Source organism: Oryctolagus cuniculus, chromosome X (assembly GCF_964237555.1).
Source record: "Oryctolagus cuniculus chromosome X, mOryCun1.1, whole genome shotgun sequence".
NCBI classification, from domain to species: Eukaryota; Metazoa; Chordata; class Mammalia; order Lagomorpha; family Leporidae; genus Oryctolagus; species Oryctolagus cuniculus.
The window spans coordinates 1,707,451-1,731,720 of NC_091453.1; the positions used below are offsets into that span (position 1 = coordinate 1,707,451).

Consider the following 24,270-nt stretch of genomic DNA (forward strand, 5'->3'; position numbering starts at 1 on the left):
CCAAGAGTGACCCAATCCAATAAGCACTACGGCAGGGCTTCTAAAATACAAATGTGTTGGAACAGGCATTGTGCATTGTGGCACAGTGAGTTGAGCTGCCACTTGGGGCACCTACTTCCCATATTGGAGTGCCAGGTCGAGTCCCAGCTGCTCCACTTCCAATCCAGCTTCCTCCTAATGTGCCTAGGAGGCAGCAGATGATAGTCCAAGTACTTGAGTTCCTGCCATCCAGATGGAGTTCTTGGCTTCTGCCTTTGACCTGGCCCAGCCTTGGCTGTTACAAGCATTTGGAGAGTGAACCAGCAGATGGAAGAAATCTCTGTCTCTGTCTCTCTCTTTCTCTTTCCTCTCCATCATGCTGCCTTTCAAATGAATAAATAAAACTTTAAACACACACACACACACACAAACGTGACCTTGAGCTAAAGTGATAGAATCATAATGCCTAGAATAAAGGCAAATGTAGTAGTTTTTCCATATATTGGTCAAAATTGTTCTGTAATTAACTATTGGGTTCTGAGCATGACAGTTGAAGAAGGACATGGACAAAGTATAGTTTGACCGAAGAACAATTAGCAAAGTAGGATTGCAAGGAATAGTTGAAAATCTGAAGGATACTTAACTTTAAAAAAAAGAAAACAGTGCATACACTATGATAACAGTAACAGTTACCAAAATGTATTTAGTATTTGCTCTGGTGCCAGGTCCTAGGCTACTTCTTATATGATGGTAGTTTACAAATACCTAAAAAGTCATTTTGTAGAATAAGAATTGGAATATTTTGGGTAATCTTATAGCATGGAAAAAGGAGTGAGGAATAGAAGGCATTAGAGGGTTGTTGATTCAGTTCCACGTAATGTAGAACTGTCCTACAACTGGTGCCCTGCAGTAATAGATTAGTCTGCTTTGGACGGAAGAGAGCCTCATCATATCAGAAAAGTTTAATCTATTATGTCCCATTGCCCTATACATAGGACAACAATAAAAACTAATTGAGCAGTGAATAGAACACTTATGGTAACTTTGAAATAAAATTATGTTTTGAAATATTGGCAGAATTAAAAACTTTGGACTCAATGAATTAAGCAGAAAACAAATTACTGAATAATACTCATTGAGGATATTGTGGAGAGGATGTCTTTTCACTTTAGGGTCCTTCATTCATAGTCTCTCCTACTAATAGAAATGCAGTTTAGTCGTGGAGAATTCACTACCAGCCACAGCTGGGTGGGAGAGGGGAGGATACATACTCTCCTTCACTCATTACTCATTCCAAATGAAGTACTTTTCAGCAAGAGCTATTTGTGCAGTAGAGAAAGAACTTAGGAAGATTTCACCAAGGCTGTACCTGAATTTTGGAAAGCCACCTTCTCACTGCTGACCACTCTCAGCTTGCCAAACTTCTTTCTTCTGACAGACAATATGACACAAAAATACTGAACTCCACCTCAAGAGCTCAGCTAATCAACTTGAATACTAAGAAGTATTTTTCCCACTTCCACTCTCATTTGACCCTGAAGTTCTTTCTGTAGTCATCTTAATCCTTTTATCCTTTGGATTATGGCCAACATAATAACCCTTCACACCTACCAAAAACCCCTATAATGTAATCAAGAATGAGTCTTTCAAAATGTGATTTCTATGTTACTAACTTCATTCAGATAACCTTTTTCAAAAGTGTTATGTTGGGCCTCACTTTAAAAAGACATTCTGTTGGTGTGTATAACTAAGAGCCAAGAACACAAAAACATCCTGGGGCTTCTTACCAAGCAAATGAGCAGGGAGGCATCCAGTTGGACTGATACGGGAAGGGTAGGCATCCATCAACTTTGTCCTCACATAGGCATGGAGTTGTTCATATAATGGTTTAATCTGAAAAGCCCCAGGAAAGAGTTTAAAACCAAGAGTATCTAACTCCATTTTCCAATTCCCAATACTAGAGCTAGGAGCTTCTTTAGACAAGTAAAATTTCCTGAAATTATTTCTTCTCCTCTCAAATATTGTGGAAAATTTAAAACATTCCTTCTTCCCAGATACTGATGATGACCAGCTTCACTGCATAAATTGATAAACATGCCTAGAGGAACACAAATCTCAAAATGAAAGAAAATGCAAAAAAAAAATCATTTTTAAGATCACTTTTTTCTTTGTTTTTAAATTGAGGTACAATTTATATACTTTTCCTATTCATTTAACAGAAACGGAATCATTTAATTTGTGACCTTTGTGTTTGGCCTCTTTCATTAGAATATTCTATAGGTCCATTAGGCGCATTTGTCAATAGTTGATTCTGTTCTATTACTAAATATTATTCCATTTTGTGAATGTAGCAGATTGTTTACCTACTCACCAGCTGAAGGACAACTAGGTTGCTTCCAGTTTGCAGCTATGATGAATAATGCTGCTAGGGATATGTGTGTATGTCTTTCTACAGATATATGTTTTCATTTGTCTCACATAGTCAGCTAAGAGTGGGATGACTAAGTCATGGTAAATGTATGTTTAAATTTTTAAAAAATTGTCAAACTATTTTATAAAGTGCTCCATTTTGCATTTCTGCCAGCAGTGTATGAGGGCTCTAGTGTCTCCACAACCTCCCCAATACTTAATAGTCAATCATTTTATAATAGCCATTCTGGTGAATGTGTAGTGGGTTTTCATCATGGTTTCAATTTGAATTTCCCTAACAATTTTTTACTTGCTTTTTTTGTATTCATTTTTGATGATGTACTTATTCAAATATTTGCCCATTTATTTTGGGGGGGGGGTTGTTTGTCTTCCCTTTTGAATGGCACTGCCCAACTGTGGCTGTGACTGAGTAGCTTCACATGAGAAGTTTGAAGATGCAGGGATGAAGGGGAGATGGGAAGAGGTCAAAATGAGTAAGCGTCCATGAGCTAGTTCATGGTTCATAGGACTCTTTCTTCACTATAAAAAGTTCTTGATCAAAGCCTAATGAAATAATAGTATCAACTGTCCTGCGGAAGGAAGCAAAGGCAATGGCTCTGCTACCAAAGGAAGACAGTGCCAGGCCCAGGTAGCTCACCATTCCTTCTTATCAATCTAAAGACCACTCCTCTTGTTAATCCTGCTGAGTGATGGAAAGAAGAGGAAAGCAAATTAATTCTTTTTTTTTTCTTTAGCAAAATAATTCTAATCATCGGTAGGGGGTGCCTTTTTCTCTAAAACAAACTCTATAATTGCTTTATGAGGCCTGGGAATGGTTGACCAGTGTGCTAAGAACAAATCAGAATGCCTTCAGTCATTGTGCCTCCTCCCTATGCACTGCCCTCCATTTGTCTCTGTGTACAGTTCCGCAGTTACCTCTGAGAAGGTACGTTCCACATCGTCAATCAACTGGCTGCGGCTATAGTCATAGCCATCTGCCCCCTCGGCTTCATAATCTGCTCTCCAATAATCCCCGTAGTCTTCATAATCTGTTTTTTTTGTAAAGAGGAGGAAGACATAAAGAAAAGAAAGAAAACACATTCCATGTAGATTAGCCTTGTAGACAAGATAAAAGAAATCTAAAGGTTTTATGACATTTTTATCGCCCCTCTAAAAGTCAATTCAAAGGGATGCACATGAATAATAACACTAGGTAATTCCATCGAGCACTTGGTCTACGCCAGGAGTTTAAATGTATTATCTCATTGAATAAGCACAAAAACTTCACAAGGTTGACATTATTATAAGCCCCACTGTGCAGATTAACAGCCTATGTTTACTTTCAAAATAACTTTTACTGTATATACTAAAGGTATATGGTATAGTGTTATGAGGCACACACACACATATACATAGTACAATGGTTATTATAGTGAAAAGATGAATACATCATCATCTCTCAGAATTACACAGTTTTCTCTGAGGCAAGAGCTACTGAAAGCTCCTTACTTAGCAAAAACCTTGAATACATTATTATTAACTTGGCTCACATGTTGTAATTAGATCTTCGGACTTGTTCAGTCGCCATATCTGCCAGTTTGTATCCTTTGACCTACATCTCTCCATTTCCTCCTTCCCCATCCTAAACCTGGCTACCCACTGTTTTAATATTTATCTCTGTATATTTAACCTTTTCTGTTTTTAGATTCCACATATAAGTGAGATCATGTAATGTTTGTCTTTCTGTGTCTGGCTATTTTTACTTAGCATAATGATCTTCAGCACCATCCATGTTGATTCAAATGACAGGATCTCCTTTATTCAGACTCAGTAATAATTGATACCCAATTTCTTTATCCATTTGTCTGTTGATGGACACCTAGTTGTTTCCATATCTTGGCTATTGTGAACAATACTACAGTGAATGTGGAGTGCAGATACTTTCACAAGGTGGCAGTTTAATTTCCTTTCAGTAGATGCCCAGAAGAGAAATTGTTGGGTCATACAATAATTCTAATTTTAATTTTGTAAGGAACCTCCATATTGTCTTGCACAGGGGCTGCACCAGTCTGCATTCCCACCAACAGCCTGTGCTTAGAGTGGTTAAATCACTTGTCCAAGTTCACACCGTATTTCTACTCTCCCTAAAGGTAGTTTGCCTCATTAGTTTTAAGAGATATGATTCTATTTCTAACTTTCTTAATTCTCGTTTTGTTCAGGGCCTTATATTTTTATATGTGGCTTAACTCATCATGGACATTGCTACAGTAGACCTGTATTTGTTTGAAAATCCTGTGTATATATATAACCTCTCTATGTGCTTCAGTTAGTAGCTAACCATCAAGAAACAGGACCCTGTATTAAGGTATTAACTAATGAAGTTTGTAAATATAGTTTAGTAAGTTTTATTTTTATATACACATTGGCAAAGGATGATCTGGAGCATGAGGAGAGAAGTAGACATTGGATACAAGGATATACTAGATATTCTTTTTAAAAATTGGTGAGGGGATGGGGCCAGTGCTGTGGCGCAGTGGGTTGATCCTCCACCTGTGGTGCCGGCATCCCATATGGGCGCCGGTTCTAGTCCTGGCCGCTCCTCTTCCAATCTGGCTCTCTGCTATGGCCTGGGAAGACAGTGGAAGATGGCTCAAGTCCTTGGGCCCCTGCACCCACGTGGGAGACCAGAAGAGGCTCCTGGCTCCTGGCTTTGGATTGGCCCAGCTCTGGCCTTTGCGGCCATTTGGGGAGTGAGCCAGAGGACGGAAGACCTTTCTCTCTGTCTCTCCCTCTCACTGTCTGTAACTCTACCTCTCAAATAAATAAACAAAATCTTTAAAAAAAAACATTGGTGAGGGGAGGGCATTTGGCCCAGTGGTTAAGTAATCAGGTTAAGATGCCTATGTCCCATATCCAAGTGCCTAGGTTCAATGCCCCATTCTAGCTACTTACTCTAGCTTCCTGCTAACATAGAGCCTGGGAGACAATGGTGTAAGAGGTTCAAGTAATTGAATTCTTGTGTGCATTGGTGGTATAATGGTGAGCATAGCTGCTTTCCAAGTAATTGGGTTCCTGCCACCCACATGGGATGCCCAGATTGAGTTCTGGGTTCTTGACTTCAGCCTCACCTAGCCCTAGCCATTGTGGACATTTGAGGAGTGAACCAGCAAACAGGAGTTCTCTCCATTTCTCTCTCAAATTAAAAAGTATTTTTAAAATGAACTCTTTATTTTTAAAAATAAGAATATGAGTTTCAGTGACAGTGGGAGAAATTTAGAAACAAAAAATGAAAATAAAAATCTTCCTTACTCAATTCCAGAAGGCAGTGAATCACCAAAGCATAAAATCATTCAAAATAGCATGATATCAGATCATTATTAAGGCAGGAGAATAAATTAAGAAATATGGAAATTTCCTCCTCTGTTAAGATGTTTATGACTGGGGCTGGCACTGTGGCGTAGTGGGTAAAGCTATCGCCTGCAGTGCCAGCATCCCATATGGGTGCTGGTTCAAGTCCCAGCTGCTCCACTTCTGATCTAGCTCTCTGCTATGGCCTGAGAAAGCAGTAGAAAAAGGCCCAGGTCCTTGGGCCCCTACACCTGTGTGGGAGACCTGGAAGAAGCTCCTATCTCCTGGCTTTGGATAGGTGCAGCTCCAGCCATTGCGGTCAATTGGGGAGTGAACCAGCAGATAGAAGACCTCTCTCTCTGTCTCTCTCTGCCTCTCCTCCGTCTGTGTAACTCTGCCTTTCAAATAAATAAATAAATCTTTAAAAAAGATGTTTAAGATGTTTATGACTATATGCTTTGCATTATATTTACAACTGGCAGGAAATAAGTTTCCAGCATAAGCTAATCTTTTCCTCTTCTGGGAAAGCACCCTGAGGTAGACATGCACATGATCTTTGAGAATGAACAATGGTCACACGGGGTGGGGTGTCTGTATCTCTAGATAGTGTCTCTCTCATCCTACCTGAGAACTAAGATCCTCATTCACTCAACCCTTCAGGAAACCTTGAGGGTCCAAGATCTTCCTGGAAACTAATAATTCATAATTCCTGGCTAATTTATTTGAGACCCTGTAGTTGAATGTCATTCCTGAGCTCTTTAAACTGTAGAACTCCAATTCACCTTTTCTTATTCCCCAGTAACTTCTTCTAGGGACAGGTAACCTAAATTATGCAGCAGATAATCACTAAATTGGAGCTATTGTGATAGCAAAAAGCAGGCTTGGTGATGTCTAAGAAATAGTCCTGCAGCCCCCAGAACATGAGAACCGCCACAGAACAGCAGACTTACTGTTTGCTCTTGCCATCTCATTTTTTAGGACCACGTACTCTTCATATAGAGGCCTCAGCTGCTTGCCAACCACAGACCGCCAGCCTTCCCAAGCCCAGAGCCGCTCATTGTAGTCTGTGCTCTTTGCCATTATCTCATCCAAACCTGTTAGCAAAAGTACCCAAGGGCAGGTAAGCACGGATTTGCAAAATTTTTATTTGTAAACAGTTACATGAATTTTAAGAATTCAAAGTAACGCTGGCAGACATCAAAGTCAGAAAGTTATTAAACAAAATCTCCTGATTCATTAATTTCCTCCCCCTACTGTACTTTCAAATATTTCTGCAGAGAAGCTAAACCACTGAAATAAGTTGATTACTAACTTAATAAAATTGCTCGGATGTGACAGAACTTGCCATGAGCTTGTGTTAAAAGTCAGCACAGTGTCTATCTGCTAAGACACATGTCTGGGGTCTGCCGGCTTTGGATTATGCATCTGGAAAGCACAATCTCATTTTTAAAATTTGAGAGAAAAAAGAAAATTTCATAATCACCACTCAAAACAAATTACCTACCTGGTTCAAGTAAAAAGCACTCCTGAGGATTACTTTGGTTACAAACTTTTCCAGTACTGTAGATGGTGCTCATTGTGCTTAGAATTGTATTCAACTGCAAATTTAAGGTGACAGTGTTAAAAATAGAAAAGACCCTAAAGAGAAGGCTAATATCAAGACATCTTGGAGCAGGCAGGACTCAAAGCAGCACCTATGTGGAATGCCAGCACTGCAGGCAGAGGCTTAACCTGCTATGCCACAGTGGCAGTCACTGCCTTTCAAAAAAATAAAATAAATCTTTAAGAAAAAAAATGCTATCCTTTTGGCCACATGATTTTTGTTGCCCCAAATTACAGAATTCCACATCTTCTTTGCCAAATACTTTTGTGCATGTAGACAGGGAATATTTCATTTGTTTCTTCACTCTCAAGCAGCACAAAGTCCTTAATAACACATAAAAATATGTATACAAGATCCACCAAAAATCAAGAACTGATAGAAACAGATCTATCAAAGCCCCATTTTGCTCATCTGCACATATACAGAAAAGTGCACTGTTTCAGTCAGCATTTATTCAGCTTCTACAATGTCCTATGCTCTGATAATTCTGAAATGAACATGTCACTGGCCCTCATGAATACCAAAATCATTGGACGATAAGGGAGCCATGAAATCAGTAACTAAGAGTGACAAATGATATAATTGTCACAAAAAAGTGGTAATAACCTGTAGATTCAGAAGAGGGGGAAACATTGAGTGCCATGCTTGGGGACAGACATTGTGGTACAGCAGCTATCAAAGTCCTTGGGATCTAGTCCCACCTCTGCTTCTGATCCAGCATCCTGGAAGGTAGTAGATGATGACACAAGTACTTGTGTTTTTGTCACCTTTAGGGGAGACCAGGGTGGACTTCCTGGCTCTTTATTTCGGCCTGGCCTGGCCCTGGCTGTTGTGAACATTTAAGGAGTGAGCCAGTAAATAGAAAAATCTGTCTGTTTTTCTCTCTCTGTCTCCGTCACTTTGTCTTTCAAGTAAATAAATCATTCTTAGTAAAAAACCATCTTGAATTAGCCAGGTAGAGAAGGGAGTTAGAGGGTAGTACCTAAATGATAGCAGGAGGTTGGAAAAGACAAGGCAATTTCAGGTGGTGATAAGATGTTGACTGAAACCAGAGTGATGGTGTTCACTGGGAGAAGTGGAAGGAAGAGGAAGGAGAAGTAAGCAGGTGCAGATCATTAGGGACCATCTGCGCAAAAGAGTTTAAACTTTACCGTGTAGGTAAAAGGAAGTAAAGGTAACAGAGTAACGCAATGCTACTCGTTCAATCTAGGGTCTGGCGTTGTGATGCAGCAGGTTCATCCACCACTTGTGATGCCAACATCCCTTATCATAGTGCCAGTTTCAGTCCCGGCTGCTCCACTTCTGATCCAGCTTCCTGTTAATGCACATCCTGGTAGGCAACAAATGATGGCTCAAGTACTTGGGCCCCTGCCACCCATGTGGGAGACCTGGGTGGAGTTCCTGGCTCCTGGTTTCAGTGTGGCCACAGTACAAGACAGAAGATGGTTTGTTTGCATCTTTTTTTTAAAAAAAATTATTTATTTATTTGGAAGTCAGAGTTACAGAGAGAGGGAGAGAAAGAGATTTTCCATCCACTGGTTCACTCCCCAGATGGCTGCAACAGCCAGGGCTGAGCCAGGAGCTAGGAGCTTCATCTGGGTCTCCCACATGGATGGCAGGGACCCAAACACTTGGGCCATGCTCCCTGTTTTTCCCAGGTAATTGGCAGGGAGCTTGATTGGAAATGGAATAGCTGGGACTTGCACCTGAGCCCATATGGGGTGCTGGCATTATAGGCAGCAGCTTTACCAGCTATGCCACAACAGTGGCCCCTAGGTTCCCATCTTTTGATATGCACATGATTTGAAAGAATAGATGATAATAAACTTTTTGAAACAAGTTGATATTTCCATGTCAGTTAAGCATATAATCAATTAACCAAGTATTGATCTGCAATGGACTGGAAATAAAGGAAGAGGGAAGAAGGAAGAAAAAAGGGGAAGGAGAGAGACAGAAAGGACTAGTTTTCTCCCACACATGTTTTAAAAAACTCTGGAATCAGGATGTGTTTCCCCTTCTACTTTCCCTCTTTCGCTATTCTTTGGCTTTTGAAATAAATTCTTTGTGTAAAATTTCCACACGATCCTGCAGTCCAAAACAATAAATATCAATTCCTTACCTTGCAACAAAACCCCTCATAGTCTCTTTCTCTACCTGCCTCTTCAAGCTTCCTTTCCACTTAGTCCATGTACCCTTGAGTCCCTCCTTTTCCCCAGCACGTCCAATTCTTACATGCATTTCAGTGGTTTTTTTCAGTCCTAGCTGCACATTAGAATTATCTGGGGATCTTTTAAACATCAACTGTCCAGGTTTCCTCTAGGCCAGACCAGGCTGCCTAGATTGGAAGGGGGCAAAGTTTCTCATGGCATCCTTATGAGAAACATGCAGAGACGTAGAAGGAATAAATTAAAGTAGATTAATAACTAGCTGGATAATTGGACAGAAGAATGTGGAATAATAAATATCAACTTGTAGAAAGATACACACCATATGGCTTTTTTATCTTTGTCCTTATCGTGTATTTTTATTTTTATAAATGTAGACTAGAATATACACAGTTCCAAAGGAGAAGCAACTGAGGAAGAAGATTTTGAGGTTAAATAGCGAAATATTTTAGATAAAAGTATTTCAATAGGCTTTATCAGGGGTCTTCTGCAAGCTATGGTCTGCAGACCAAACCCTGTCTTCTGCCTGTTTGGGTAAAGTTTTGCTGGAACACAGCCAGTCATTCATTTCTATATTAGCTTTGGCAGACCGCCCGCTACAGTGCAGAGTTGCCGAGTTGTGACACAGACAATATGGCCCACAAAACTGAAGATACTATCTCTCCCTTTGCAGAAGAGAGCTTGCTGGGTCCTAACCTGCAGGGATGGGATGTGAGATGCTATTTTAACAGGGTTTTTGAATTTGCATAAAATATCTAAGAATACAATTTAAAAGGCACTATATTAGAGCAATGTTGGTGGGTGAGATTTGGATATTTCCTTGACAGTGAAGTTGCTATGAGCCAACCATGGCATTTAGCTACAAAAAAAAAAAAAAAAAAAAAAAGGCCGGCGCCGCGGCTCACTAGGCTAATCCTCCGCCTAGCGGCGCCGGCACACCAGGTTCTAGTCCCGGTCGGGGCGCCGGATTCTGTCCCGGTTGCCCCTCTTCCAGGCCAGCCCTCTGCTGTGGCCAGGGAGTGCAGTGGAGGATGGCCCAGGTGCTTGGGCCCTGCACCCCATGGGAGACCAGGAAAAGCACCTGGTTCCTGGCTCCTGCCATCGGATCAGCGCGGTGCGCCGGCCGCAGCGCGCCGGCCACGGCGGCCATTGGAGGGTGAACCAACGGCAAAAAGGAAGACCTTTCTCTCTGTCTCTCTCTCTCACTGTCCACTCTGCCTGTCAAAAAAAAAAAAAAAAATCTAACATGGAGGTCTTCAAAAACCTCATAAAAGGTACTTATTGTGAAAAAACCATGCATGAATTTCAAAAAATTGTTGACACCAAGATAAATGTGTCTTTTATTTCCATTTTTCCATGAGCTTCTTGAAGTCCCCTCATACAGGCCTAGACTGCCTTAGATGTACAGCACAGCATGTGTGCTAGCCTCCTGATCCCCTCCTCACAGAGCAGAAGCCACCGGGAGTGCTGTATTCACTTCAAGGTTACTGATGACGAAAACACAGCAACCAGGACTGCTGAGGGAACTCGAAAGCACTGCAGAGGGGGAAGCTGACTGCCTGAAACATGGTTAGCCTGGAGAAAGAAAGACTCAAGCAGTTTTTAAAAATCAGCTGCCTTCATTTAGAGACCACTGTGGGAAAGAGCAGCTGGGCACCAGAAAGTGGAGCCAAGAGGAGCTAAGACATTTCACACTCAATGGGGAGTCAATGTTCCATCAACTGGAGGGCATCCCTGAAGTAGCCTGACCTGAGGCTGTTAATGACTGTTTAAAGAAACTGCAGGGGCTGGCGCTGTGGCGTAGCAGGTAAAGCCGACGTCTGCAGTGCCGGCATCCCATATGGGCGCCGTTTTGAGTCCCAGCTGCTCCACTTCCCATCCAGCTCTCTGTTATGGCCTGGGAAAGCAGTAGAAGATGGCCCAAGTCCTTGGGCCCCTGCACCTGCATGGGAGACCCGGAAGAAGCTCCTGGCACTGGATCGGTGTAGCTCTAGCCATTGCAGACATCTGGGGAATGAACCAGCAGATGGTTTTCTCTCTCTCTCTCTGTCTCTCCCTCTCTCTCTCTCTCTGTAACTCTGCCTTTCAAATAAATAAAAATCTTAAAAAAAAAAAAAAAAGAAATTGCAGAGGACAACCAAGAATGAAAGGGGGAAGAACTGAACAACATATGAGGCTTCTCACACTTGCAAATTATTGACACTTGAGACAACATAATGTTTTGTTGTTGGCTATGCTGTTCATTGCAGAATGTTCAGGAACATCCCTACCCACTAGATGCTGACAGCATTTCTCAGCCACAGTGGCTACAAATGTCTTCAGGCATTGTCAAATGTCTCTGGGCAGGGGAGTAGACAAGAATCACTGGCAGACAAAGGGCTTTTCAGAGGTTCATGGGAAATGCATAGTATGAAAAAAATTATACACAGATTTCAAAGAAATGTTGACACGGAAATAAAATTATCTTTTAATTCTAATCTCTGCCAAACTTTCTGAAGTGCCTTCCTAGACAAAGAATGTTCTTTTAGGCTGTCAGATCCTCCCTGGAAGGTGACCTCTGCGTGGGGTGTCCATACCCACCACAAGGCTAGGGACAATCCCAATTTAATATTGTGTCTGAATGTAATTATTTCCAGTGTCCCCATTCACTATCAAAACGATTCCAGTTTGGATGACAAATGATATGGTCACCCTACCTGGGCAGAGTTCTTTCTAAAGTCAGTATTGCTATCTTTGCAGATAAAGGAAGCAGCTATGGGTGATATTAATGTTTAATACTTCCTAAACATTTCATCTCTTGGGATCAGTACTGAAATGTTCATAAGCATACTTGTTTGCTCTTGTCTGCTGAGAGCGCTGATGACCCACTCTGCTGAAGGGCCTGCAGTTGACGCTTGACTGTGAGATTCTGAACTTCTTGTGACGGATACGTTTTGGCAAGCTTGGACTGTTCTTCATAAAAGGCAGACCATTTGGCCTCAGCATCATTCTGAAATGACAAAAAATAGACTCGAAGTTGCAATAGCACTGCTTGAACGGAGCAGAAATATAGTCCAAAGAACATCTGGTGCAACATCTAATGTTTCCTGAGTGGCTTAGTTCTCTACTTTGCTCAAGGTCAAGGTTTAGGTTAAGAGTGACCAGGCCACTCTTGGTCACTCTCTCTTTTTGGCCCAGTGCCTAGTTTTCCCAGGGGTCCTGTCCCCAGAACTGGAAGTAAATTCTCACAGATAATTCACATTAGGGGCCCTGCAATTTATGGAATTAGTGCTGTGACGTGGGTGAGCTGGCCAAAGAATCAAGCACGAATGCTCTAAAAGAGAACCCAGGAAAGCTCAGAGTGGACATAATAGGAATACAGCCCCTCCTGATGATGGGACTCATGAGAGATGAGAGCCAGTCCACAATAAGCTCCTAGGTGCCCCGATCTGCTACAGGGATTCTGATCTTAAACTATGATCCCAAAAGAATGCTGCTCCAAATATGGCCATCTTGTAGTCATGGTGATTTTTTTACCAGTGCAAATCATGAAGCCAGGACACACATTTCCCCCATCTTGAATTTCGGTAGGAAGGCAGGCATTTCCAGACTACTCTAGTATAGTCTTCTCTCAATGCACAAATTCACTTCCATTTATCAAAGATCAAATGAGCAACTACTTGGCAGATACTATTGCTATAGCTCACGCAGAAAAGGCAGCATATAAGGCTAGTAAAATCTCCATTCTTGGAGTCAGACACCTTGACTAGCTGTGTGACCTTGGGCAAATCACTTCACCTCTCTGAGCCAGTTACCTTATCTGAAAAATGAGAGTTAGCAAAGAGATTCAACTCAAAATATTGTTGTAAGGATTAGAATTAAAAAATAATAAAATGCTTACCAGAGTGCTTGACACATCCTCAGCTTTCAATAAATTTTATTTTCCTACTTGTAGAGAAAAAGTCTTTGTCCTCAAGTTGCTTACAATTTTGTCAGAGAACATACGCATTATAAATGTCTCATTAATGAAGCATAAGAGTATATAACAATGTATAAGCTATGGGTGGACCAAGCAGTTTCTTTTATAAGAAGGAGAACTTACGCAGGTGACAAAATTTGGCCAAGTCCTCAGAGAAGATGTGGGCCTTAAGACGGACCTTAAAGTAGGTAGGAGTTGGATGAATGTAGAACACTTTGCAAAGAATTTACCTCATTATTCATATCTTCTTAACAACCCCATGAGATAAAAAATTCCCCCATGGAGTCAGCGCTGTGGCGTAGCAGGTAAACCCACCGCCGGCAGTGCCAGCATCCCATGTGGGCACTGGTTCCAGTCCCAGCTGCTTCACTTCTGATCCAGCTCTCTGTTGTGGCCTGGGAAAGCAGTAGAAGATGGCCCAAGTCCTTGGGCCCCTGCACCTGCATGGGAGACCTGGAAGAAGCTCTTGGCTCCTGGCTTTGGATCAGCCCAGCTCCAGCCATTGTGGCCATCTGCGGAGTGAACCAGTAGCTAGGAGACCTTCCACATTGATTACAGCCTTGTCTAAATAATGTTGGAGTTTGTGGCCTCAAGAGGTTTCCATAACTTTGGCAGCTCATGACATGAGCCTCGGGTGATCATTGACTTCATAAATAAGAATGTCTATTGTTAAACCAACAACAGGAGTCACTGTGCACTTGCTCCCCATGTAGGACCTCTGTCCTTAATGTATTGAACTATGAGAATTAACGGTCAAACTAGTCTTCAAACAGTGCTTTATACTTTGTGTGTCTGTGTGGGTGCAGTCTGTTGAAATCTTTACTTAGTATAGAGTTGATCTGTATATAAAGATAATTAAAAATGAATCTTAAGAATGGGATGGGAGAGGGAGTAGGAGGTGGGATGGTTTGGGGGTGGGAGAGTGGGCATGGTGGGAAGAACCACTATAATACAAAAGTTGTACTTATGAAATTTATATTTATTAAATAAAAGCTTTCTATAAAAATAAAATAAAATACTGATCTCTCATTTTCTCTTTTCCTATAGGCCACCACCCCTAGACCGATGATATTCTTTCAGCAACCTCTAAATCACTTCTCCTATAGGTGTGAGAGTTCCCTGATGACAGAAAATGAAAAACTGCAGGGAACCTTAGCATTCATCCAGTACCTTGGAATTCGACAAGATCCCAAGAAAACCTGCACCCTCAGGTCCCATTGCTGGTTCAGTTTCCAGATAGAGCTCTCAAAGTCACAGCAGGTTCAAAGATGAAAGCTACCTTGACTACATTTTAAAATATCCCCATATTTGTGTATTTTAAAAACACACTTATTCTCGGGAGTGTGGGATGGTTAGCACAGTGTTTAGGACGTTGGTTAAGATGCCCACATTCCATATCGGAGTGCCTGGGTTGAATTCTGGCTCCAGTCCTGATTCCAGCTTCCTGCTAACATGCATCCTGTGAGGCAGCAGGTGGCAGCTCAAGTTATTAGGTCCCTGCCATCCATGTGGGAGACCTGGATCAAGTTCTCAACTCTTAGCTTCAGCCCCAGCCCAGTCACAGTCATTGTGAGCATTTGGGTAGTGAACAAACAGATAGGATGATATCTCCCTCTCTAAGTAAATAAATAAATAACATTTATTCTATTCAATAAAGTAGCTAACCTAGGACATGTGAATATGAATTCCAGCCTCTATTTTAGGATTCAAAATTATTTTCTTTATCTTCTTTATTTTATTTATTTGAAAGGCAGATAGACAGAACTCTCCCATCAGGTGGTTCACTTCCCAAATGCCTGCAATACTTGTGTCTGTGCCAGGCTGAAGCCAGGCTGCACCAATGTCCATTTCTTTTCTTCATTTTAGATGTTAGGTTTAATAACCTAAAATTTAAATTTTTTAATATTTTAATTTTTTCTATATTTTGTCATGGGAAAAAAGTGCTCACTTCTGAATTCCACTGTACTTGCAGCATGGTGATCTTCCTCCACTCCTACACCTGTGTATAGATATTTATGTGTCAGGAAGTATGGGACAGACTCATTAAAAACCAGGATTAAGTTGGCCTTCTTCCTTAGGTAGAGAAAGTGGCTCAGAACTACCCTGCTCAGAGTTCATTGAGGCTCTGGGCCTAGAGACAGAAGACTAGGTTCTGAAATCTAAAAGAGGAACAGGAAGCTAAATGGGAATATGAATCCAAAATAGAAATAGGATTAGATTTACAGGGGATACCTGAGGAATCTGTGGCCCCAGCAACAGAAGCCTGAAGAAGCCCTAGAGACCAGCCAAAGAATAAGTGAGTGCCTTCTGCTCTCTCTTCCCAGCCTCCGGTAACTTGGCAAGAAATATTTACAAAGTGTTCCTAGAGACCTTCCACCCTCAATACTTCGGCTGTGTGGACTGGTGTTTGGGGCAGCTTTAGTAGTTACTGCCAAATACTGCAGCAGTGAACAGGTCGCCTCTTCTATTTCCTCTTGCTCTCTCCAGGCACAAAAATGGTCCAGCAGAGGCTGGCGTTCTGGCACTGTGGGCTAAGCCACTGCTCGGGATGCCTGCATCCCATATGGGAGTGCGAGTTTGTTTTCTAAACAATTGTCTATGTACTAATGTTCTGCGAAAAACACGTTTATGACATAAAAACTGTAAATAGTTTGCAAAACTTCTGTGAGGTAATAAACCTATCAGAAAACCAAGAGTAGAAATTTTATGTGTGCCCCAGTCACTGCGCAGCTGCTGAGAACTGGGCAGCCTCCCCCTCGAGCACCCTCGCTTTCCGACACTACACCCACCCACCCCCACCCCCCACCCCCCGCCGCCTTCTCCCTCCGCAGCCTTCCACAGGCCGTTTCCACGGAGGAAAAGGACTCGTATCGTATGCCCACTATCTAGAACCTCCTCTCTTGACCCCCTTCCTGATGCAAGTAAGGGTGATGACCTGCTTCCTGCTGGCACTGAGGATTATATCCATCTAAGAATTCAACAGAGAAATGGCAGGAGGACCCTTACTACTGTCCAAGGGATCACTGATGATTATGATTTAAAAAAAAAAAAAACGGTGAAGGCATTTAAGAAGAAATCTGCCTGCAATGGTACTGCAATTGAGCGTCCAGAATATGGAGAAGTAATTCAGCTACAGGGCAACCAGCGCAAGAGCATACGCCAGTTCCTGGCAGAGACTGGACTGGCTAAGGACGATCAGCTGAAGGTTCACGGGCTAAGTGCTGTGGCTCAGAGAAACTTAAGTGAGGATTCCCTTGCAATGAGTAGAAATGCCCTTCTGTCCCTTGTCACAAGTTTAAAAACCTCACAGCTTGTATGATGTAACCATTTGGGGTCCGCTTTTAACTTGGACTAGTTGGACTAGTTTCCTCCTTCCTGTAGTAAACTGAAAGAGCCATACCAAAAACAAAAACAAAAACAAAAACAAAAACAAAACACTATGTGGTCCTAAGAATATTAATGGTAATTGCTAACATTTTACTTATGTTCAATTATGAGTGGATTATTGTTCAACAAATGTTAGAGACTGGGGAGTATAGAGCAAGTCATTTTCAATGTCCAAGAAATTCATTTCTAGTTAACCCCAAAGAAGATACACTAGATCACCAGATAGTCTCATTAAAATAAACCCACACTGTTGCTAACTTAGTGAGTCAATGTGCCTTATAAAAACGGATGCTGGCCCAGGATAAAACATAGGGTGAAGTCAATAGTATACAAATGTATGGGAACAAATTCTCCCCTTTGTGCAGGACAGTTTCAGATATACAGACCGAGGTTGATATTTCTTAATTCCTGACCCTGGGTTCTTTGCTGCCCGCAGGCCAAGAAGAAAGAGAAGAACCCCGTGACTGTTTCTGGGAACTGCATTGCCCCACCTTCATGTTCCTCCAGCAGCTGGTCCTTGAATCTCAGAAGGAGCTCAGATTTTTTTCAACTGAATCTTTACTTTAGAACTTCTTCCCACTGGAGATAGTATTGAAACTATGGGCTCTCCAGAAGGAATGATAGTATTATTGTTTTCAATGTTGATATAGAGAAGGTTAAGTGCCAGACACGATATGAAGTCTCTCTCTCTCTCTCTCTCTCTCTCTCTCACACACACACACACACACACACACGAGGGGACTGCATAAAGTTTATGTTAAATAGAGTTAAAAGAGCATCGAAATTCATGCCCAATTTTTTCATAATACTCATTTTCCACGAACTTTTTGAAAATGAGTTCTGTGCGTATGTATTCGTGCCAAACACCTTCACTAAACTTAGTAATCTTGTATAGTATATATCACTAGTATTATGTTAATAATCTTCATCTTACAGATGAGGAAAATGGGTCACAAGGAAGTTAAGAAACTTGCTCAAAATCTTCAGCTTACAAGATTCAGAGCTAGGGGCCAGCGATGTAGCCTGCAGGCAAAGCTGCTGCCTATGATGCTGGCATCTCATATGACGCCAGCTTGAGTGCTGGCTGTTCCACTTCCGATCCAACTCCCTGCTGATGCACTTGGGAAAGCAGTGCAAGATGGCCTAAGTGTTTGGGCCCTGCCACCCACTGGGAGACCTGAAAGAAGCTCCTGGTTCCTGGCTACGGCCTGGCCGAGCCCTGGCCATTACTGCCATCTGGGGAATGAACCGCAGATGGAAGGTCTCTCTCTCTCTCTCTCTCTCTCTGTCTCTCCCTCTCTCTCTAACTCTGCCTTTCCAATAAATAAATCTTTAAAAAAAATTTAGAGCTGGGGGCCAGCATTGTGGCATAGCAGGGTAAAGCTACTCCATGGGATGCCAGCATCTCATATGGGTGCAGGTTCAAGTCCCAGCTGCTCCGCTTCCCATCCAGCTGCCTGCTAATACAATTGGGAAAGCAGCAGAAGATGGCCCAAGTGTTTGGAGGAGTGAACTAGCAGATGAAAGCTCTCTCTCTCTCTCCTTTCTAACCTGACAAATTTAAAAAAAAAAAATTAAAAGATTCAGAGCTAGGATTTGAGCAGAGGCTGGTTGTCTGGTCCCCGAGTGCACACTTACTGTATCAGACACGTATATGTGACCACCCTACACTGCATTCCCTACCTTTGTATCTCAGCGGCCTGCTCAGCTTGTTACTTTTGGTAGACCCTGCCATGGTGTCCACTGAACCAGGGGATCTCAATGAGAGTAGAAGCCATTGCTGCCATTGTCTCCCTCTGCAGGTAAACCCACAGCAGCACTTAAGTGCGTTAATGCAGCCTCCACTACTGCCTGAGGAAGGAGGTGTTGGGACCCTTGCTGTCTTCTTAGACTTAAATATTCTCACTTTTTCTTTAAAAAAAATTATTGATTTGAAAGTCAGAGTTAAAGAAAGAGGGAGAGACAGAGGGAAATCTTCCATCTGCTGGCTCACTCCCCAGATGGCCACAATGGCCGGGGGCTGGGCCAGGCCGAAGCCAGGAGCCAGGACCTTCATCTGGGTCTCTCGCATTGGTGCAGGGGCTCAAGCACTTGGGCCATCTTCTGCTGCTTTCCCAGGCCATTAGCAGGGAGCTGGATCGGAAGTAGAGCAGCTGGGACAGTAACTGGCATCCCACCAGCATTGCAGGAAATAGTTTTACCTGCTATGCCACAATGCCTGCCCCAAATATTCTCACTTCTTCCTTAAAAAGCTTGGACTTTCTTCCAGTCTAGCCACACTTAATAGCTTAACACTCTTTCATTTCTGAGTTTTGCTCTACTCTACTGGTACAATCGAAAAGTGAGTGTTGTAATGATCCAAAGACGGTTTTGGCACACATCACTACATCTCATCCCATAATACACATTCTTAGCATCCAGATCTCAACAGAACAGTTACGTCTCTTTAAAAGTCCTAACTCCCCATCACACTAATGGCAATGTCTTAGTGTTCTTGTGTGCACACACAGATAAAGCTCCATTGTGGTGGTTTTGTGTATCAATTCGATCTTCACAGGAGCCCTCTGAGACAGGTAGGGGTGCTATTTTCTTTTTCAGAGCTGTAAAAACTAAGGCCCAGGGAGTCTAATGAAGTAGCTCAAGTTCACCTAGCTAACGAGCAGTGGAAGCAGGATTTAGATGCGGACAGTCTGGCTCCACACCTGAGGCTTGACGCTAGTGTACTCTTCATCACTGTTCATGAAGTATTCAGCAGAAAATGCAGGCAGACACACAATACACTGCAGTCACCTCCAACAGAAATCAACTCACAATTGCGAAGAAAGCCAACACGAAGAGATGAAGAGAGGTAAGGCCAAAGTGTGAGGAAACAAGACCTCTTCTGACAATATTGGCCTGTCAAAAACTCTCTAGGTTCCTTGAATTTTAGAAAAACAGAAAAAATAATCTCTTTGGGGGGAATTTCGAATAACACAGTAAGTCTCAGATTTGATCTGTTCCGTGAATAATTTAATTTAAATATGCAACGCACTAACCATTTGGGAAAAAAAAAAAACTTTCCCAACTACCTATTTGTAGGAAAGTATTGCTGAACCAGTACCACAAAAAGACCTTTTCTCAAATAATGTGCAATTTTCCAGCTATCAAGTTTAGAGGGTATTTCTTTGGCATCTGTGAGAGAAGTTCTTTTTTCTTGTTTTCGGTCTTCCTTTTTTTTTTTTTTTCAAGTGAATATTGAGGAACAGTTTAATGAAAAGAGATAATGAAGAGCACACATCTGACAAATCAGGTGGGCATCTCAGTAAAGAGCTGGGAGCCCAGTCTGAAGGCAGCTGGAGTTTCACACACTCGGGCATGGGCCCTCTCCTGCCGGGCTGTCTGGCCGGTCTCCTGGCTGGAGGGCTTCCTGGGTTTAGAATTGCTAGAATTCCTCCCAGAGCTTCCTGACAGCCCCTTTAGTGCAGGGCAGTTCAGATTCCCCTAAACTGCCCTTAGGGAGAGGGCTGGGATGCAACCAACCAGGTTATTAACAGCGATAAGACTTTTGATATGTAAATGATAGCTTGTTACTACATTTCTTCCCTCATTCAATCTCACAAAAGACCCACCCAACAAGGTTATTGAAGAGCAAGACTTTAGATATGTAATTGCTGGCTTGCTTCTACATTTTCCTCATTCCACTACACAGAAATTCTCATTTTTTCTCTGGCCCTTCCTACACAGGTAGGCTCATGTCTTATCTCCCTATCAAGAGAAGTAACCCATAATCTTATGGCGGAGAAAAAAAAATTCTTAAATCTTTGCACTTGTCAAATAAAGCATCTCACAGTCCCAGAATGTTCTGAGATTTTTCCAAACTTGTTTAATTACAGTTTTTCTTGGAGGGCTCTGCTGTGACCTTTGAGAGTCCCTCAGAGCTCCGTGACAATAAGAGAAGGAATTCCCAAGTCCAGACTCACCCTACCCATGAGTAGCTTAATTACTACCTAGTTCTTTCACTAAGCCTCCAGTTTAATTTATTCAGTTTTAATGGATCATTTGTAGAAAATCTTCAGATATTCTTGTTGACACTTTGGGCAAGAGGAAATTATTAACTCAATAACTTATGACATTTCCATAAAGTCTTTGAGAATTATGGTGGTAACGTTATAAAGCATAGTCACTTGTTTCCTAGAATCTGGAGACCAGTGAATTATTTCATAAAAACTTTCCAAATGAACCCCAAGGTCAATTAAATTTAGTCATCTGGGACTCCAGAATCAGAGATGCAGAGGCAAACATCCAGCCTCATAGCTCAGAGCATTTGTTTGATTTCTATTTTCAGTTTTATATAATCTTTAAGAAACAAAAAGAGCCCCATGTAACCATGAAAACTCACCATCTTTTGGACATTCTCTTCGGTAATATTGGTGTTATAATCCCAAGAAGCAAGTGCACTTTGATAAGACAGGTCTTCAGCTTCCTGGTTAAACTTCTCCAAAAATGTCTTGGCCAGTTCCTCGATGGTAGACTGAGCAGCAGTGACAGCCACAAGGCTGAGAAGGAGCCAGGAAGAACCTGACATCTTTCCCGGTGCACCAAGATCCCATCCACTGAGTGACTTTCCCTGGAGTTTTGCTCTCTCATCAGCCTTTGAACTTGGGTTGGGCACTGAAAAGGGAAGACAAAAAAAAAAAAAAAAAAAAAGAAGAAAACCGTAAACAATCTGCTGAACCAATAGAAAGTTAAGTTCATCCTGGAGAGGACAGATATGCAAACAGATTTTAGAAAGATTTTTTTAAGTAAATTAAATAAAGAAACGTTATTCATTAATCCTAGAGAAATTTAGTTCTCTTAGAACATTACAGCCAAATCAAAACTTGTACATTTTGTTAATATGTCCCTAAAAATCTGTTAAAGATACACTGAAAGTGTTGTGATTTTACAGTATCCAGAGACCCAGAATTAGGAATCATGGGAGTAATGTTGCCATTTATATGTTTTCAAACAATTCTATGAATAGTTATCCTCTTTTACTTTTATCTCAAGTTCTTATTCACTGAAACCCTCTTCTGTAGTAGTATTTTCCCTTCCAGATAAATGACTTTGCCCTTGTTTTTAAGGAATTCATTTTTTTCTGATTGATTTTCATTTCTACAACCACTTTAGAAAATTCTAAGACTACCCTCCCCTGCCCTCTTGATTTGGCTTTGGAAAATCTAAAAGACTCATTTGCCATTTACCAGATCTAAAAGACTCATTTGCCATTTACCTGACTCTATGGCTAACTTTGTTGTATACCTCCTTCCCTGTCACTTACCTGTTCAAAACTCAGTCAAGATCCCCAGAAAGTTAAGAATGTTTCCTCATGGTAGGAGATCCAAAGACTGCATATCAAGTTTTCATTATCCATGGCCGTGGGATCATGGCCATAAAGAATCCAAAGAGATTTTAGTAGTTATCCTGTTGAATATCAGGAGCTGCTCAGTGTCCTCATTCCCAGGGTGTAGGCATGAGTGTCACAGATAAAAGACAGGAGTCACTTTAAATGACAGGGCCCATGGGCTTGCTTGACTGTGATTATGAAACCTTCACACAGAGAAAATATTTCTTCACCCAGAAAAACAAGTCTTCCAGGTTCAGGTGAAATGGTAATAACCAAGCCTTAAAAAAATTTCCACTACTTCTCCCTATTCCAAAGTTGTACATATTGTTGTAGAAAAGGAAAAAGATGTATAGGTAACTGTTCAAAGTACTTTGTACTGTAATATTTTATTTAAGCATCACAAAAAACCTATAGGAAAGCATCTTTAGCACCATTTTACAGATTAGGAAACTAAAATAAATTGCCAAACTCTACTTAGCTAATAAGTGATGGAGCCAGGACACGGATTCCTGCACTTAGATTCTAAAGGACAGGTCCTTCACTAAGCTGAAGTTAGCAGTTCAAGAATAATAATGAGGGGCCAGTGCTGTGGTGTAGTGGGTTAAGCCTCTGCCTGTGGCACCAGCATCCCATATGGGTGCCAGTTCGAGTCCCGGCAGCTCCACTTCCAATCCCGCTCTCTGCTACAGCCTGGGAAAGCAGCGGAAGATGGCCTAAGCACTTGGCCCCTGCACCTGCGTGGGAGACCCAGAAGAAGCTCCTGGCTCCTGGCTTCGGTTCGGCTCAGCTCTGGCCATTGCAGACATTTGGGGAGTGAACCAGCGGTTGGAAGACTTCTCTCTCTCTCTGCCTCTACCTCTCTGTAGCTCTGCCTTTCAAATAAATAAATAAATAAATCTTAAAAAAAATCATGAAAGTACAGGCAAACAATAGCAGAGGGACTTGCGCCTTCAGTGAGTCTAATGGATTTGGTTCTAACACACCTGATGTGAATCAAAACATATTCTCCCTTAAGATACAAAGCAATTGGCAAGTGTAAGTAATAATAATAACGAATGTTAAAAGATAGTGGGGTGGAGGGGGGGAATCAGTGCAAAAATCTCAGCAATGCTCCTCCCACCTTCAAGGACACTGAGAATACACTCACTTCTCCCAAGCATTGGGAGAAAAATCAGCCAGAAAAAGCTGTAGCAGCATGTGACTCTGAACAGAGTTGGAATGTTAACTGCAATAAACACCAAAACAAATCTCTTCAGCTCCTATGAATATGGGAGAAGTCCCACTGCAATTCACTGACGCAGAAATCAGATTTCTATGAGCAAAATGCTAAGTGCTCAAAATAGATGGACAAGGAGCCTGAGATAACAGTGAGACAGAAAAGTGTTGGAAACCAGGAAACTTTGACAAGGGAAGGAAGAGGGGGAGATTCTGCTATAATGGTTCTAGAAGAGAACCAGCTCATAATGGCTGCCCGCAAGCATTGACTGGATTGTTGAAATTGTTGTTTTCTCTCCACTGAGGAGAAGCCAATGTTCGGATAGTTATCTGGAAGTATTGTCTTTGAAGCCTTTCTGAGAATGGACAGAATCCACACAGGGGATGGGACGCAGAAAAAACGACTGGCCTAAAGGAATATAGTACCTTTGAGAAAGAATGGAGACCCTGAAAATACCAGAAGGCTGGAAGTGCAGGAAAGCTGTTCTAATTTTGAGAAGAGTCGAGGGTGAGCTTATATTTCATAAGTGATAGAAGGAAGTTTGCCCTTGACGGCTGACAGAACTAGAAATGGTAAATTTTAGAGTGTGGTTTGCACTTGAAAATGTGTATCTCTGGTCCATTAAGGATTCACCAGGACAAGTCAAATGCTGCCTGCCTCATTTCCTCTCTGATAATAGAATGAGAAAGTAAACAATCCAAAGACACAATATACTTTCCATTTTAATAAAAATCCAACAAAGGGTAAAATGCTATGAGTAGATGCAAATGCTCCGCCTAAAACAGCCACACAACCAATGCAGGATCCAGTACAGGATGCAATCCAGGACTGCCAGTGCTC

At 41.8% G+C, this 24,270-nt stretch overlaps 1 protein-coding gene across 2 annotated transcripts in view; it reads right to left on the bottom strand.

Annotated features, from left to right (window-relative positions):
- Window positions 1-22,288, bottom strand: part of ACE2 (angiotensin converting enzyme 2) — a 46,790-nt gene extending 24,502 nt beyond the window's left edge. For both annotated transcript variants that reach the window (XM_051826945.2, XM_002719845.5), the window contains exons 1-7: window positions 22,149-22,288; window positions 21,228-21,499; window positions 12,335-12,493; window positions 7,241-7,334; window positions 6,687-6,830; window positions 3,325-3,437; window positions 1,767-1,872 (exon numbers count right to left, since the gene is read on the bottom strand). In XM_051826945.2, coding sequence (XP_051682905.2) covers window positions 1,767-1,872; window positions 3,325-3,437; window positions 6,687-6,830; window positions 7,241-7,334; window positions 12,335-12,493; window positions 21,228-21,413 — 802 coding nt within the window. In that variant the 5' untranslated portion in view covers window positions 21,414-21,499; window positions 22,149-22,288. The remainder of the gene's footprint in view (window positions 1-1,766; window positions 1,873-3,324; window positions 3,438-6,686; window positions 6,831-7,240; window positions 7,335-12,334; window positions 12,494-21,227; window positions 21,500-22,148) is intronic.
- Between the last annotated feature and the right edge of the window lie 1,982 nt (window positions 22,289-24,270).